General features: G+C 37.7%; 1 protein-coding gene across 1 annotated transcript in view; it reads left to right on the plus strand.

The window, feature by feature from the left end:
* The window catches only part of CDK13 (cyclin dependent kinase 13), a 144,169-nt gene that overhangs the window by 92,001 nt on the left and 33,272 nt on the right, over window positions 1–18,896 (plus strand). Inside the window, exons 8-10 of the mRNA XM_017867362.1 lie at window positions 815–871; window positions 16,736–16,837; window positions 16,933–17,010. Coding sequence (XP_017722851.1) covers window positions 815–871; window positions 16,736–16,837; window positions 16,933–17,010 — 237 coding nt within the window. The remainder of the gene's footprint in view (window positions 1–814; window positions 872–16,735; window positions 16,838–16,932; window positions 17,011–18,896) is intronic.

The raw sequence follows: 18,896 nt of genomic DNA on the forward strand, positions 1-18,896 counted from the left end.
AAAAAAAAAAAAAAAAAAAAAAAATCCAATAATAGTCTGTAATGCATATAAAATAATACTTAGTTTACTTTTCTGTTTGCTATTTTTCCAAGTAATGTGAATGGATCATCTAATAAGCAATAGAATTTCAGCTTTAGGCTAAGAATAGATTTTAGAAAATTTTAAAAACACAGTCACAGTTGTAAAGTAAACTTTTTGGAAGTGTGTACACACACAGACACATTCACTTATTTAAAACTTATATAAATAAGCTTATATTCGTAACGGCTTATATTTGAACCCTGGTAATTCTCTTGTAATTGGTACTGTTTGTTAATTTAAATAAGGCATGCCTGGTTCTGATTTTAATTAATAGACAGTGTTCTATGCACCTAGCCCCTCTAAAACTGGAGAATTAAACAAATTAAAAGTGATGTCACTTAGTTCTTGTGCAGTGTTACGTTGAACAAGAAATTTGTCTTACTGCTAAGTAATAAAAATGATCTCGTTTTATTTTGTTTTCATTGAAGTGTGCTTTTCTAAATAGGAACTGAATAGTAATAAAATACTATTCTAATATTATAATACAGTAATTCTAATAATCATATTGCTATAATAAGTTTAACTGACTATCCAAGGATTTGTTAATTTTTTTGTTTTGTGAATTTATCCACTACTTGCCTTTACCTGTATTACCTTGATGATACTGAAGTGTGAGTAGAGTTAACATTTACATAGGTATTTTTTTTATCAGTTCTACGCATAGAATATAAATGTGTATTGTCAGTTTAGAGCAAATTAATACCTTTTGTTCATTTTGTCTTTTTTCTACCAGAGGGCAGATAAAACTTGCAGATTTTGGACTTGCTCGATTGTATAGCTCAGAAGAAAGGTAAGCATACTTTCAAATGAATATTGTAGATATTAGAGTTTAGTATTAGAAGCTATACTAAGAATACCTTATTGATAGTTTTATTTTTTAAAAGCGAAATTTACTTTTCATGGTTAGTACATAAAACACTGAAATTTTATACCATATTGGGTTGATTATTGTAATTACAATATTTCACACATTATCTCAATTTAAAAATTGATCTTTAACACAGGTAAAAATGATTTTTTAAAAATGTACATTTTTAAGTGTGACTGAAGTGAACTTATACTTAAATTTCTAATGTGTATTCAGATATTAAATATTCTTAATGAAAACCTTTTAAATTGCATTTTTAAACTTATAAACTTTGTTTTCTTTATTATTTTACACAGGTTTTATTGTTATATTTACAGTTCTTTGTTTTTTAACTCCCTAGAACCCTTTATTTAAACCAACTGTTGTGAGGATGTTCAGTGTATAAGACACAAAAAGGTAGAAATTTTCTGGCTAAAGTTTGAGTATATATCCAACTTGGCTTTCTTTGTGCCTGGTGGTAGTGAAATGACTTGTCTTATTAGAACTAATATGGGATTTCAAAATAAAATATTTTTATGCAATAGTGGGTTTTATGTAAATAAAATATAGAATTAATTTTGCTTAATAAATCTTTAGTCCATTTACCCCATTCTTGTCTTTATTTTCATATATATATCTGAAATAATATATTTAAAGAATTTTAAAATTATTTTATGACAATTCTGTCATTTCTTTAGTATCACCATAATTTAATATAGTGAAACATCAGTTGATTGTAGTCTTAGGAATAGATGTTTACTTTCATTTAATCTTTGCTTTTTTCTGGTTAAAGGAATAAACAAAAACTCTCGTTTGAATTTTTCAGAGTAAAAAGTCCATGTTTTTAAATCTTGCAGTGCCTGTGACATAATTCTGGAAAGTATTTTCATTATATAGTGCTCTAGAGTAGAGGTTTATAAGTGATATGTTTCAGATCCATTCAGGTTCCATGAAACCCCTCAGAAAGTATGCTGTGGGCCGGGCGCAGTGGCTCATGCTTTTACAAATCCCAACACTTTGGGAGGCAGAGGTGGGTGGATCACTTGAGGGTCAGCACTTGGAGACCAGCCTGGCCAACATGGTGAAACCTCATCTCTACTAAAAATAGCTGAGCTTGGTGGTGCACGCCTGTAATCCCAGCTACTTGGAAGGCTGAGGCACAAGAATCACTTAAACCTGGGAGGTGGAGGTTGCAGTGAGCCGAGATTGCACCACTGTACTCCAGCAAGACTGTCTCCAAAAAAAGAAAGGAAGGGAGGAGGGAGGGAGGGACGAAGGAAGGAAAGAGAGACAGAGAGAGAAAGAGAAAGAAAGGAAAGAAAAAGTGTTCTGTGGATGGGGTTTTGTGATTGGACCTCCAGTCCTCTGTACTGACTTTCACCAGAGTTACTTGGTTTTTATTTGTTTTAACTACTACACTTAAAATTAACATTGTATTTTAGGAAAGGGTTGTATGAGTGGTTTTTTGTTTTTGTTTTTTTTTGAGACGGAGTCGGAGTCTTGCTCTGTCGCCAGGCCTGGAGTTCAGTGGCCGAGTCTCAGCTCACTGCAAGCTCCGCCTCCCGGATTTACGCCATTCTCCTGCCTCCGCCTCCCGAGTAGCTGGGACTACAGGCGCCCGCCACCTCGCCTGGCTATTTTTTTGTATTTTTTAGTAGAGACGGGGTTTCACCGTATTAGCCAGGATGGTCTTGATCTCCTGACCTTGTGATCCGCCCATCTCGGCCTCCCAAAGTGCTGGGATTACAGGCTTGAGCCACCGCGCCCGGCCAGAGTGTTTTTTTTTTTTTTTTTTTTTTTTAAGTTTAAAACTGTTTTAAAGCTCAAAAGCTATACCCCTCATTTTGCATTTGAGAGAACTGAGACCCAGAAAGGGCCGAGTTACTTTCTTTTTAATTTTGAAATATGTATACATTGTAAAATGGCTACATTGAGCTAATTAATATGTATTTCCCCACATTTTTTGTGTGTGCCAACTCTTAAAAATCTACTCTCAACAATTTTCTTTTTTTTTCTTTTTTTTTTTCGTTGAGACGGAGTCTCCCTCTGTCACCCAGGCTGGAGTGCAGTGGCCAGATCTCAGCTCACTGCAAGCTCCGCCTCCCGGGTTCACGCCATTCTCCTGCCTCAGCCTCCCAAGTAGCTGGGACTACAGGCGCCCGCCACGTCGCCCGGCTAGTTTTTTGTATTTTTTAGTAGAGACGGGGTTTCACCGTGTTAGCCAGGATGGTCTCGATCTCCGGATCTCGTGATCCGCCCCTCTCGGCCTCCCAAAGTGCTGGGATTACAGGCTTGAGCCACCGCGCCCGGCCAACAATTCTCAAGAATACATTGTTATTAAGTGTAGTTATCAAGTTGTACAATAAATCTCTTGAATTTACTTTTGTCTAACTGAACCTTTATATCCTTAGGCCAGCATCTTCCCCCCATACTCCCTATGCCCAGCATCTGGTAACTCCCAGCTCTACTCTCTACCGCTATGAGCTGAGGGTTTTTGGATTTCACATATAAGTGAAATGATAAATTATTTGTCTTTATGTGCCTGCCTTATTCCACTTAACACATTGCGCTTCACGTTCATCCATGTTGTCATAAATGACAGCATTTCCTTGTTTTTTTAAGACTTGAATAGTATTTCAATGTGCATATATGCCACATTTTCCTTTTTCTGTTTTGTTTTGTTTTGTTTTTTTGAGACGGAGTCTCTGTCGCCCAGGCTGGAGTGCTGTGGCGCAATCTCGGCTCAAGGGTTCAAGTGATTCTCCTGTCTCAGCCTCCCGATCGCTGGGATTACAGGCCGCATTTTCTTTATCCATTCATCTTTCAGTGGACACTTAACGTTGATTCCCTATCCTGGCTATTGTGAAGGGTTGAGTGACTTTAAAGATCAAAAAATGTTGGCAGAGCCAAGGGTGTATAGCTAAGTTTTCAATTCCCAATTTTTTATTCTTTCTATCATATATAATAGTGCCTCTTGGTAGAAGTTGAAAGGAAAAATTGATCTGAATGTGTACTTAATCCAAAGCTTCACTTGAAGTATATATTTTTTTCTTCTGCTGTTTAAGAAGCATATGTATTTACTTTATTTGAGACAGAGTCTCGCTCTGTCGCCCAGGCTGGAGTGCAGTGGCGTGATCTCAGCTCACTGCAACCTCCGCCTCCCGGGTTCAAGCGATTCTCCAGCTTCAGCCTTCCGAGTAGCTGGGACTACAGACGGGCACCACCATGCCCAGCTAATTTTTATATTTTTTAGTAGAGACAGGATTTCGCCATGTTGGCCAGGCTGGTCTCGAACTAGTGACCACAAGTGATCTGCCTGCCTTGGCCTCCCAAAGTGCTGGGATTACAGGCATGAGCCACCGTGCCCAGCTGATAAGCATATATATATGACTAATGTGACTATTATTTTGGGCAAGTTCTGGTTAATTAAGAATTCTATCTGCTAAGCTGGTTGAGATTTCACTGTAGTTAGATTTTGCTTAATATAAGTTTGTGTCTGTCGTTAATTATATAAATCCTTTTCTATGAAATGGAAAACAGCTAATTACCATTTTAATCTAATAGATTCTTGATATGCAGATATTTGTGCACATTTGGAATAGATATGTTTCAGAAAAGCTGATTATAAAGCCAAATTTTATATTATAAGGCTCAATTTTCCATTCATTTTCATTTTAAAATATAATTTGGGTTCCAATGGAGTGCCAGGAGTGTGGCGTGTTCACTGGGCCATGGTCCCTGTTGCCCTGCGAGATTGATGTAGAAATTTTGAGTTTAGAGAACCAGAGTTTTAAAGTCCCATAACTTTGCATCTTCGGGTAATGTATACTGAATTTTTCTGCTCAGTTAAATGTGTAAGAGGAAAATTCAGTCTGTCATTTTGTTTTCAGAGCAAATATCCTATCATTATGGGGTTTATATACTCCTTTAAAACTTGTTTTTTTTACAAGAGAATAATTATGATTTATTTAGAATATCCTGGAGTAGGCTTAATATAATGGAATACCTTTAAAATACATACATTGCTCTAGTGAACCTTAATAACATACTGATTTTAAAAGAAATCTACCTTTAACAGATTGTGTCTCAAATTTTCTAGATATTTTTTGAGATAAATATACAACAAATGATTTTTCATTCATATTTCTGCTTCGTTATAAATAGAGAGCCAGGTAGGGCCTTATTATAATACTCAAGCAAATATAAAGTCACTTTGAAGTGTTTTTATATTCTAAGTAGTTAATATAGATCGAATAACTGGAGTGCTCAAGAATTTTGTGTAAGGTTTTTTGTTTGTAAATAGAGCAGATTTCAGCTTACCACTGTAATAGCATCAACCACAGCTCTCATTAGATTTTGGATGTTCCTTTTTTGAATTTGAGGAAAGCTGGGTGGAGTTACACTAGCACTTGGGGGGTCTGTGACCAATGTGGATCTGCTCTGTCATGTGCCTATTATTGAAGAAAGAAAGAGAACCACTGGATTAAAAGTAGAGGGGAAAATTATTTCTTTCGATTTGAATCATTTTCTCATTTTGAACATTGGTATTTATACTTTGTCCCATTCTGCATTGGGAACTTTAAAACTTGAGAATAGAGGTTTTTACCCCATTTCTTCATTGAACTGTTCATCTTTTAGTATCTTTTCTTAAGTATGGTTTTCTGATAGCTACAGTGTTTCCCTCTTCTTAGTTTTATTTTACCAAGTCATTGCTCAAGTGGTTTTCAAAAGATGGAGTATTTTCTCTCTTCATGTGACTGTCCTGTGTGAAAAAAATGTTTTCCATATTAATTGAAATTAGCTTCATTTTCTAGAGAAGAAACTATAATGTAACACTTTATTTATTTATTTATTTATTTATGAGATAGAGTATCACTGTGTCACTCAAACTGCAGTGCAGTGGCATGATCTCGGCTCACTGCAACCTCTGCCTCCCCGATTTAAGCGATTCTCCTGCCTCAGCCTCCTGCGTAGCTGGGATTACAGGCACCTGCCACCATGCCCGGCTAATTTTTGTATTTTTAGTAGAGACGGGGTTTCACCATGTTGGGCAGACTGGCCTCGAACTCCTGACCTCAAGTGATCTGCCCGCCTCAGCCTCCCAAAGTGATGGGGCCACTGTGCCCAGCCCTGAAAAATGTATCTTTAATAATGTTACGGTGATCAAAATAAAATAGTTTTTTAAACAATAGCCAGAAAGCATACTACGTTTCTGTATGATGATCCAATAAGGAGAGAGAAGGGAAAAATGAAAAGGGCCTTAAAGTATTATGCTAGCTCACTAATACCACCCTCCCAAAACGCACACACCTTTTTGAAGGCAGTATCGCCATCTAGTGGCTTTCCAGAACATTGTTACTGAAAGCAAAACTAAATTTTCCCAAAGTTGAAGGTATTAATGAGAGAGGAAGGCAGTATTACTGTATTTTATTCTTTTGTGTTTTATGTTCCTTAAAACATTGACTGCATTCATGGCAAGTGCTTGGCTGATTCTGATCTGGGAGAAGGTGATCCTCATCTGGAGGATCCTCCTGATATGGATGAGTGCAGGGAGCTTTGGGGATTCTGGGTAATAAAAGAATCTTCTGAGAATCACTAGACAAAGATTGGAACCATGGTAATAAAAATTACTAATAACAGATGAATGACAATAAATAATAAGATTAAACAAGCTTCAGGAAAGGAGATCTAATTTAGATCACGGACTTTTAACTGTAAGATCAAGATTAAATTGTTCTCTCTTCAGCTCTGATAGAGTGTTCTTCATTTTTGAACATATAAAGTGGAAAGAATTCCCTCTTCCTTCTGTTCGGGGAGGGTCATCCAAGACATTACTGCCAAATACTTACAAAACTGAATTCCAATCCTTGGTCTTTCTTCTGGTCTCCAGACCTTTTGTTTATTGGAAATCTCTACCCAGGTGATCTGGGTACCCTAAATTAAACCTTTATCTATTTCGTTCCCCAGAAAAATGTCCACTCCTTTTCCTTTATTTCCTGTTTTAGTTAAAGGTACCCAGTCACCTTCTTATATAGGCCATTGTAAATAGAATTGTATTGGTTTTTCTGCCGTCTGGTCTTTCTCCCTTATGTTCTTGTCTTCTGCCATTCCAGCGCTCCAGATAATAGCAATGTTGAACTATTTGTAGTTCCGTAAACTTGCTGTGCTCTTGAGTGCCTTTGTGAATCTACATAAGCTTTCTTTTTGTATGTAATTATACTTCCCACCTGAGTTTGACACATTTGTTTTTTTTTCTTTCAGTGTGCAATTCAGGCCCTACCTCCTTTGAAATCTGTCCTGAATCCCACAGGCATCATTGGGCACATCTTTTTTTATGTGTTTAGAGTATATTATTCATCCTATGTATTATTTATAGTACATGATTATAATTTATATTACCACCTTTTTTTTTTTTTTTTTTTTAAAGACAGAGTCTCGCTCCGTCGCCTAGGCTGGAGTGCAGCGGCGAGATCTTGGCTCACTGCAACCTCTGCCTCCCAGGTCAAGCAATCCTCTCATGTCAGCCTCCTGAGAGGACTACAGTTGTGCACCCCAAGCCTGGCTAATTTTTGTATTTTTAGTAGAGATGGGGTTTTACCACGTTGGCCGGGCTGGTCTCGAACTCCTGACCTCAAGTGATCCACTTGCCTCAACCTTCCAAAGTGCTGGGATTACAGATGTGAGCCACCACACCCAGCCTACCACCATACTTAATTGCTCTAATAAGTGCAGTTATTAATTGCTCTATAAGTGTGTATTTTTGTTTCGTTTAACCATCTGCTAGTGCTTACTTAGCACAGTGCCTAGCTCAGAGTTTCAATAAATAGTTATTTCTTATAAAGAAAGGAAAAGGAAAGAACAAACTTAACATTTGTGTACATTATTATACATAGTTTCCTTCACAAGAATTATTTTAAAAGAAAGTTGAGATGGATGATGTAGGTATCATTATTCTTATGCACATTTTAAAGATACAGAAACAAGTTTAGAAAACTTAAGTGCATTTTCAAGCACAACCAATACACAACCAATAAGTAGTACAGCTCAGGATCTTTTGTCAGATTGTTTTCATTATATGGGAGTGCTTCCCTGGTAAGACTCTGAATTCAGCCTTTATTTCCTAGAATTGTCTTCCAGGTAGAGAACTCTAGGGGCCTCTCAAGTCTGCTTTAGAGGTACCATTAGGCTGATGACAATTTTTAGAGTTCTTTTGTAGTAAAGGGTCTGCTGAATTTTGCCTTTTGTCTTTGCATCCTCCAAATATAATATTTTTGACAAATGAGGTATGCTGTAGTTTTAATCTTCCAGCGCATTAGCAAGTTACGTGATATTTCTACTTCTGAATCTCCCTTAGTCATACTGGATTTAATTATATTTTAAGCAGTTTGAAAGCTCTTGAAATATCTAATGAGAAATCTATAAACAAAAAATACTTTGATAGCAACAGATATTTAAAATTACCTGTAATTTTTCACATGAAAGTTTTATTAAAGTCTAATGACTTTAATTTTTTTTTTTTTTGAGACAGAGTTTCGCTCTTGTGCCCCAGTCTGGAGTGCAATGGCACAATCTCGGCTCAATGCAACCTCTGCCTCCTGAGTTCAAGCGATTCTCCTGCCTCAGTCTCCTAAGTAGCTGGGATTACAGGTGCCTGCCACCACACCCAGCAAATTTTTGTATTTTTAGTAGAGACGGGTTTTCACCATGTTGTCCAGGCTGGTCTTGAACTCCTGAACTCAGGTGATCCGCCCGCCTTGGCCTCCCAAAGTGCTGGGATTACAGGGGTCAGCCACGGCACCTGGCCTGACTTTAAATTTTAATACTTGGTTAATCATTTAAGGTTCAAGGAAAAACAAAAGAAGGTGTTACTTTCCTGGCAGACAAACAAATAGTGTCTGCCTTCTTTTCAAAAATATTAATGAGATTTACAAATGAAAGTATTTAGCAGAAGGCCTGGCCTTGGTGGCTCTTGCCTCTAGTCCTAGCACTTTGGAAGGCCAAGATGTGAGGATTGCTTGAGCCTAAAAGTTTGAGTCCAGCCTGGGCAACATAGTGAGATCTCTATTAAAAAAAAAAAAAAGTAGAAATTGAAATGCACAATAGTTAACGTTGAGACCATTATTTTTGGGTCTTTACAAAGTTTAGCTTCTTGCTATCCAATAACAACTTATTGAAGTTACTAAATTTTGTTTTTCCAATTTAATGGCAGAAGGACTGTGTGTGTGTGTGTGTTTCTGGGTTACTGAGTTTATTGCTTGGAATTGATCTAATTATGTAAATAAACTGGAGTGGTTCATTTCATTTTAGATTTTCTTTTTTGTGTGATAACACCTAAGAACTTGACTATATGTTTTCAGTCCTGTTTCTTTTCTTTGTGAGTTAATGTAATTTGTTTTTTAATCCATGAAAGTAAAAAGTATCGTATATGTAGTGTCACATCAGTTTGCTGCTTCTTTGTGTGATCTAAACAAGATCATCTCTATGATGTTGACAATTGGTAGCCAAATCTAACAAAGCAAGTTTGAAATACTCATTTTTGAAGATTCTGGATGGTTTTTTTTTTCTTTTTCTTTTTTTTTTTGAGACAGAGTCTTGCTCTGTCGACCAGGCTAGGATGCAGTGGTGTCATTTAGGTTCACTGCAACCTCTGCCTCCAGGGTTCAAGCGATTCTCATGCCTCAGCCTCCTGAGCAGCTCGGATTACAGACATGCACCGTGATACCTGGCTAATTTGTTTTGTATTTTTAGTAGAGGTGGGGTTTCACCATGTTGGCCAGGCTGGTTCCGAACTCCTGGGCTCAAGCAATCCTTATGCCTCCACCTCCCAAAGTGCTGGGATTACAGGCATGAGCCACCATGCCCGGATGGATTTTCTTTTATTTGTCTATCTTTGGATAATGTATTTTCATATTACAACGTGGTTTAATTTTTCTGGGCTTTAAATTTCCTGGAGCCAAAACATAGTTTCAGTCTCTTTTACTTTTGTCTTTACATTTGTAAACGGTTAACGAGATTTAATATTAACATCCTAATCATTACATAGATTTTTGTTTGATTGTCTACTGTATTACTGAATTGGGCGATACCTGAAATTGTCCTTATTCTCTTCTAACTCCACTTACCTTGGAACTTGCTTTTATGATTAAATACTTCTGTCTGCTCACTTTCTCAGTATTTGCTTATTTTTCATTAGAGAGGTAGAAAGTGAGGCATGGTACCTATTTTGCAAAGTTTTTGAATAAATCATCGGATGTTTTCCTTGTCCTTAGTAATGGTCATTTTCATTGTCTTTTGTCATTGTTACCTTTTAAAAGCTTTTAAAAAATAGTTTATTAAAATATTTAAAATACAATTAAAGCACCACTAACTTCTTTAAAGTTTTCTTGCCAGCTCTGTTCTCTTCCTGGCTTTATCCCCTTTCTCTGGAAAATGAACACTTGCTCACCTCCCTCAGGGAACTGAAGGTTTAGTGTGATTGGAACAAAAACCAAATTATAATGGATTTTATAGGCCTTGTGTAGATACTCTCTAGATGGAAGCAATGTGTACTATAGGCATAACATACTCATGTTTTATTTCATACTATCACTTTGATTGCACTTAGGAAAGTGGTTTGGCCTTACAAGTCTGGAAGCAAGAACAATCACTTAAAAAAGCTGTTGCAGTAAATCTAAATAGGATAATTATAGCTAGAGCCAAGGAATGGGCACAGGTATTGGAAAGACAGATTAATTATATCATAAGGATATCGAATTGTTAGAACTTGATGGTTGCATGTGTTGTGAGATACATCCCTGCCTCTACCCCTTACTGTAAGGTTTCTGCTTAAGCAACTGGATGAATGATTTGTTGGTTAGGATAGTCTAAACTTTTGTAACAAAGAGAACCACAAAAGTTAGTGGATTAAAGAATGGGAAGTTTATATATGTATTTCTCACTTAATAATCTTGAGTGGTGGCTGGAGAATTGCTTGAACCTAGGAGGTGAAGGTTGCAGTGAGCTGAGATCATGCCACTGCACTCCAGCCTAGGTGACAAGAGCAAAACTGTCTCAAAAGAAAAAAAAGAAAAAATATTGAGTGGTTGTCGGTTACCTTAGCACACAATTAAGAATATTTAACCATATCACCAACTCAAATGGTGACTGCTTCAATATAGCTATTCAGAGAAGCAGATTGGAAGTTCTGCCATCTTCTACACATGCCTTCCAAGGCTGGTGCCAGAAGTGAGAAAAGAGGAAGGAGGAGAGTAATGAGCCAGGCCTAGAAATGGCACTTACCACACGCGCTTATGTTCCACTGGAGAGCACTTGGTCATGTGGCCACACCTAACTGCAGTGAGGATGGGAAATGTAGCGGAGCTGGACAACTGCCATAGAGGGGAGGAATAACAGATTTTTAGAGGACAGCTATGAGTATCTGCCACAAATGGTGAGGCTGTTTGCTGAGACAGTAAAGAAGAACAGAGATGCAGTTTGTAGCAAAAGGTAATAATGTAGGTACTTAGAGGACTTCTAAATTTGCTTGTGATAATAAGAATGGGCAAGTAAGACAGTTGATCTTAGTAAGATGACAGCATCAGTTGGGAAAAAATTGGTTTTGTTTCTTTATAGCACTGTGATGATAGAGGAATTAAAAAAGTTATTTTTCTTGGAAGATATCAAAAGGAGGGAAACAGGAGTTCAAGATTGTGTTTATTGCTATGTAGTTACGGTATATGAAAGTATTAATAAGTTAGGCAATGCATATGTAGGGTGATGAATTTAAAATAGCTAAGTGCTACAAAGCAAATAAAATAATGACTATAGTGTCAAAGTAGGGGTGGTAGTAGCTGATTGGGTAATTTTCATTAGGGTAGTTAAGATAGACCTCTTTTAGGAAGTAAATTGGAGCTAAGACCAGAGTGATGAGAAAGGGAAAACTTAATGAAGACCTGGGCCAAGAACATTCCAAGTACAAAGGAGAAGAAACTCAGTACTGCCTGGGAACAGACTTGGGAGGTTTAAGGCCAAAAGTTGCCCAGTGTAATAGGAGGTAAGATCTTCGGTGTACAGTCTTATCAACTGAAGTAAAGTTTAAATTTTATTTGATTGCACTGGGAAATCACTGGGCAGTTTTAAGCAAGTAGGTGATACCTGGTTTTATGCTTAATAAAAAAACTGAAAAGAAGTTAAGGGTAGCTGGGCATGGTGGTGCATGCCTTTAATCCAAGCTACTCCACAGGCAGGAGAATTGCTTGAATCCAGGAGGCAGAGGTTGCAGTGAGCCGAGATTGCGCCACTGCATTCCATTCGGGGCAACAGAGCGACACTCTATCTCAAAAAAAAAATAAAATAAAACAAAACAAAAGTGGGTGGGGGGGGGGTGCGATGAGAGATGGAGGCCAGGAAACCAGTTAAGATATTGTTGTGGTCATACCAGTGAAAAGAATAATGACTTGGACTAGGTATTTGGATTGGGGATCTATTTTGGATGTAGAATTGGCGGAAGTTGTTTGGAAATCTGAGGGAAAGATGAATCAAGAATGACACCTGGATTTTTGACATCAAAAGCTGGGTAGGTGTTAGAAAATAGATCCCAGATTTCTTTTGTAGGTTTGGTAAATTTTTCTGCAGTGGTTTGTGAATGTCATAAAGATGACATGCCATTTTGTGTGTATGATGAATTTAGTTTACTGAAGACTCTCTTTGTCTCAAAACAGTGTAAATTATAGTATAAAAGAAGTACATGGGAGGGTTGCCTTCAAGCAGGAGGAAAGAAGTACAGACTTTATCATATGTTGTTGGAAAAATGAAGCATTTTAGAGCTAGTTTAGGTATTTTATATGATTTTTTCCCCCACTTTTAGAATGGTCTTTAACAAAGGCAGCAACCCTGCTTTATAAATTTTAACTGGGATTATACAGAACCCCCAAATACTTCAAGGATCTAGGATTTTGTTCTGTTTTTCTATATATATCTAGACCAATAGGAGGTTGAAACACGTGCCAGCAGAGGGGCACACTCCTTATTGCACTGCTTGGTTTGTTGTGGATACAGTGCAGCTTATCAGGCCTTAAGGCAGGGAAGGCCATAACCGTATGTCATCTTTCCTGCCCTAAATCTCTGGAATTCCTGGGATTGTTTTTTGTTTTGTTTTGTTTTGAGACAGAATCTCGTTCTGTCGCCTGGGCTGGAGTGCAGTGGTGCAATCTCGGCTCACTGCAACCTCTGCTTCCAAGGTTTGAGCAGTTCTCTGCCTCACCCTCCCAATTAGCTGGGATTACAGATGCATGCCACCATGCCTGGCTAATTTTTGTATTTTCAGTAGGGACAGGGTTTTACCATCTTGGCCAGGTGGGTCTTGAATTCCTGACCTCGTGATCCACCCACTTGGCCTCCCAAAGTGCTGGGATTACAGGCATGAGCCACTGCGCCCAGCCTTCTTGGGATTGTTTAGAGGCAAAGTATTGGAATCTATCAGTGAACAGATAGTCTTTGATCTCTACTCCGTTGACACTTCCTTGAGTGTAAAAATAATTTTAGAGTGTGGTACTTTTGTTTTATAAAAGTATGTATCAGTCTGAATGCTTGTTTGCTTCATAAATCAAAGAATTTCCATACTTTCGAAATCACATTAGTGTTTTCAAATTCAACTTCCTAGGTTAAATTTTACAGTTGAATGTTTTCTCTCAATCTTTGCCTGGTTCTTATTTCTTGTCTAACAGAAACTTAAGCATTTGGAAAGGCCATTAAGTAGTATACATTAAATATTTTTCTGTACAGGTAGAAATATATTTCATGTGATTTTGTGTTTAATCATTTTGAAAATTTACTATTTTCATGTCTGAATTAATAAAAAATTGTAACAATAAATTATATTCTAGTTTTAACTGCTACGGTGACTGCTAAATATTGCATTAGATGGTGCTACATATTGCCTAGAATTTGATATACAATATCTACAATAATCTTTTATTTAGATATTCCTTTTAGACACCAGAATTTGTTTAATTTCTCTACAATTCAACAAACTTTTAATTTTAAGATGTTTTAAAATACAAGACACTAAAATATTTTAAAATAAAATAAAATTAACTATTTGCAGATAGATTTATATAAATTTAAACATTTCCTTGAGACTAGTTATCCAGTTGCACTTTTATAACACCATTGTATAGGTTTGATATACTCATAGATCTTTAACGTGTTTGAGAAGTTAGTTGTCATAATTTTTACAAATTTTGTTCTTCCGCCCAGTTAATCATGTGCCATCTAAAGTTAGAGGGCCATATACATTAAGGTGCCTGACCTGTGTCCAGCATTGTTCTGGGCTTTGTGTGTGGGGTTCATAATAAAGAATGTTACAAGGCTTTTTAACTTTCTAGGAAAATAAAAATAGGGAGTTCAAGACAGGTAAGTATGATGTAAATTTAAGAATGTGAAGATAAATATATTTTTAATGGAGATTAGACTTTATGAATTTGCATCTTTTACTGTGTTGTAAAGGAAGTATAGCACTTGAATGAGAAAAACAGGGAAAGGATTTTATTCAAAGGGGGTAAAGCAGCTAGGTTCAGTGGGTCACACCTGTAATCACAGCACTTTGGGAGGCCGAGGTGGGCAGATCACCTGAGGTCAGGAGACTAGCCTGGCCAACATGGTGAAACCCCATCTCTACCAAAAGGACAAAAATTAGCCAAGCGTGGTGGTGGGTGCCTATAATCCCAGCTACTCAGGAGGCTGAGACAGGAGACTCGCTTGAACTCCAGCCTGGGCGACAACAAGAGTGAGACTCTGTTCTTAAAAAAAAAAAAAAAAAAAAAAAAGGAGTAAAGCATAAAGAAGGTGGCGTTAGTTTTAAAGGATTATTAGTTCAGTTAACTAGAGTAGCTAAAATTTAAAAGACTTGGCTCATTATGTGAAGATAAGTGATTCCAATAAACAAGCAAAACAATCACTGAAGAAAGTACATTATGTTAGAAAAACCTAATCTTAATTTAACTATTAAAAATATCATCTTATACTATCCTCTTTTTGCAGTTTTACCAAAGTAATGTTTTTGTGCTTTGGAGCATGTATAAATATAGCTTATCTGTGTTAATCCTAGAAATGGCTAGATCGATAGTCTTTATAATACTAGTGCCTTAAATTATTTGGGGAGAATTTGGTGGAATGGGGGCAGCTGCGAACTGTCAAATCTCATAGATGAGCAAGAGGGAATGCTTCTAAATATGAATTTCCTTTCCTTAACAAGAACTGGTCCAAGACCAAGCCAAGCTTAGATAAATGGCTTGGAATACAGCCCGTTCTGGGGATTTGCTGTGGTTTTGAGTCCTTGTGATTTGGAAAACATCTGGAATAAAAGATGTTTTAATTGATCTGAATACATATGTGATCTTCCTGAAGTAAGTAAACTGCAGATCAGCCAAAAGAACTCCTCTGACTACTTAGAATTCTCTTGAAGCGTGTCAGTCAGCCTAGAATGTGGACCATTCTCTGAAGTTTCAATTTCGGCATTTAAATTCTCTGAACACTTTACATTGCCAGATAATTTGTGCTAGTGAAGTCAAACCTGACCACTATTATAACTTGACTAAATAATCTTTTCTGTGAGAGGGTAGCAGTATATATATGTCCTTTTTTGGCAAGGTATAAGGAATTATTTGATTAATTACCAATATGTATTGCTAACTTTGCCGAAGTAGACCTCAACGTACTATAGTCTGCATTTTCTGTGCTTTTTTCTATTCACATACACCAGTGGGTATGTGGCTTCAGTGGAAAAAGTTGCCAAAATATGATCATTTAGAAATCTTGTTAGCGTGGTCTCTATTTGAATTATATGTTGTACATGCATTAGTAATTTGCACGATTATGATCAGAACCAGGTCAACTCTCTTTAAATCGGTTAATCACCATTAAGGTTTTATGGAAAGGAAAACAGTCTCAACAATTGAGTGATACTAAAGCTTTTGGCTTTGAACCAAATTGCTTAATACCAGTCAATACTTTTTTGAGATGTAGTCTCCACTCTGTGTCCAGGCTGGGTGCGTGGGTCTTGGCTCACTGCGGCTCCGTTCTGGGGTTCACGTCATTTTCTGCCTCAGCCTCCCGAATAGCTTAGGATAAGGCACCGCACAAACCGGTAATTTTTTTTTGGTGAGATGGGGTTTCACTGTGTTAGCCAAGGATGGTCTCCATCTCCTGACCTGGTGATTCCACCCGCCTTGACCTTCCCAAAAGTGCTGGGAATTACAGGCATGAAGTCACCGACCCAGCTACCAGTCAACATACTTTTTATTTTTATCTTCATATATTTAAGGGAATTTTAGTTAAACAGGGTTGCCTTCACATGTATTTTATGATTATATATTAGATGCTTTGGATGTCTGTAATTTTTTAGTAGGCAGATGAAAGTGTTTTTAGTACTAGGCATGGTGGCTCAACTGTAATCCCAGACTTTGGGAGGCCGAGCAGACGGATCACGAGGTCAGGAGATCAAGACTATCTGGCTAACCCGGTGAAACCCCGTCTCTACTAAAAATACAAAAAATTAGCCGGGCATGGGTGGCGGGCCGCCTGTAGTCCCAGCTACTCGGGAGGGCTGATGCAGAGAATGGTGAACCCAGGACGCAGAGTTGCAGTGGCAAGTCGCGCCGTGCACTCCAGCCTGGGCGACAAGCGAGATCATCTCAAAAAAAAAAAAAAAAAAAAGTGTTTTTAGTTGGGTTAATAGGATTGCTTTAATAAACAAAATAATATTTCCTCAGAAAATCTCTCTTATTCCAACAAATACTAACTCTAAAGACTGTTCTCTGTGTTTTTTAGTCGGCCGTATACTAACAAGGTAATTACTTTATGGTACCGTCCACCTGAACTGCTGCTGGGAGAAGAACGATACACACCAGCCATTGATGTATGGAGCTGTGGGTAAGATAGCCTTATTTACTGGTTTATTTTACTTGAAACTTTTGGTAGTGAATTAAAATAGATCATTTGGTAATGATGAGTATTTTTTCCATTAGCTGTATCCTTGGCGAACTCTTCACTAAAAAACCTATATTTCAAGCAAATCAGGAACTTGCACAACTAGAATTAATAAGGTAAGCTGCTGATTATAATATTGGTGGGAGTTGGGAGAGTGTCATACTCGTCAGGAAATTTAAACTCTGTCAAGCTTGTCTTTTCTCTTGTTAGTTCTCTGGAGGGCTTTATGACTGCTAAATGGAGGACAAACTGAAATGTAGGCACTTTGATACTTGTTCCAGTGAAATTAAGGATATCAAAGCCCCTTGGTGGGTGTGTGTGTATGGATACATGTGTGCGTGCATGTGTGCGTTTTTTTAAATCAAAGGACTTGAGGCCCAAAAGACAAGACTGTCAAGGAAGAGTAAATGTAGGAGAGAATGAATGGTAGATATGTATTTTTTAATTATGACAGAAATGAAAAATTAATGTTTTGGGGTATTGTTAAAAAATACTCCATTGTAAATATACGTATGTTTTTATGTGTATTTACATGTGTCTATATATGTGTGTATATACACTAAAGTACATGCATATACCCCCTAGCATAGGCCTTCATTATTTGGAGCCTATCATAGGACCTAGTTCATAAGCAATTACTCATACATTTTTGTCGCTTTTCTTTTTATCTTTTATCTTATTTTATTGTTTTATTTTTTTGAGATGGAGTCTCTGTCACCTAGGCTGGAGGGCAGTGGCACAATCTCCACTCACTGCAACTCTGCCTTCTGGGTTCAAGCAATTTTCCTGCCTCAGCCTCCTGAGTAGCTCAGATTACGGGTGCCCACCACCACACCCAGCTAATTTTTGTATTTTTAGTAGAGACGGGGTTTCACCATGTTGGCCAGGCTGGTCTTGAACTTCCGACCTCAGGTAATTCCCCCCACCTTGTTCTCCCAAAGTGCTGGGATTACAGGCGTAGCCACATCATCCAGCCCATCTTATATTTTAAAATAATTTTAATTTTAAAAATGGGCTTTGTTCGGGCGCGGTGTCTCACGCCTGTAATCCCAGCACTTTGGGAGGCCTAGGTGGGTGGATCACCTGAGGTTGGGAGTTCAAGACCAGCCTGACCAACATGGAGAAACCCCGTCTCTACTGAAAATACAAAATTAGCAGGGCGTGGTGGCCCATGCCTGTAATCCCAACTACTTGGGAGGCTGAGGCAGGAGAATCGTTTGAACCCAGAAGGCAAAGGTTGCAGTGAGCCGAGATTGTGCCACAGCACTCTAGCCTGGGTAAGAAGAGCAAAATTGTCTTCAGTTTCATATGTAATAATGTAAACGTGCAACTTATAAAATTTCCATGAAAGTTTCAAAATACATATGAAGTTTTTTAGGAAAGATATTGGTAGGGGCCACAGATTTACAGAATTTTACTTTCCCGACTGAACAAAATGAACATAAAGCAACAGATAGTAACCAGAGAAGGACCTCAGCATGCTCTGGACCTCAGCATCATATCATAAACAGACAAATTGAATCAAACTAAAAATCTTACTATTGCCCTTTTTGATGGTTAGGCAAGGTTTTTACTATAGGGTACAGCAGGGAAAGATTAGTTCCCTGGTTAGAGCCTGCTTCTTCTCTGGGGATAACTTGGCTGTAATCAGAAGTACCCAAAGCCAGAAACTAGTAGTGCTTCAACTCCAGAGCAGCGAGTTGCCTCACCTTTAAATGGAAGCATAGAACTAATTATGTCCAGACTTCACTGAGGGTATCCATGCACAGAACTTTTAATAAAATTACAAAAAAGGAGAAGGGAAAGGAAGGAGTTCACCTGAAACATAGAAAACTTTTATGTTACTTTTTTTTTTTTTTTTTTTTGGGACAGGATCTCCCTTTTTTGCCTAGGCTGGGGAACATTGGGGCAGTCATGGCTCACTGCAGCGTTGACCTCCTGCCTCAGCCGTCTAAGTAGCTGGGACCACAGGCATGCACCACCATGCTGGGTGATTTTTTTT

Source organism: Rhinopithecus bieti, unplaced genomic scaffold, assembly GCF_001698545.2.
Source record: "Rhinopithecus bieti isolate Rb0 unplaced genomic scaffold, ASM169854v2 scaffold_2439, whole genome shotgun sequence".
Lineage (NCBI taxonomy): Eukaryota > Metazoa > Chordata > Mammalia > Primates > Cercopithecidae > Rhinopithecus > Rhinopithecus bieti.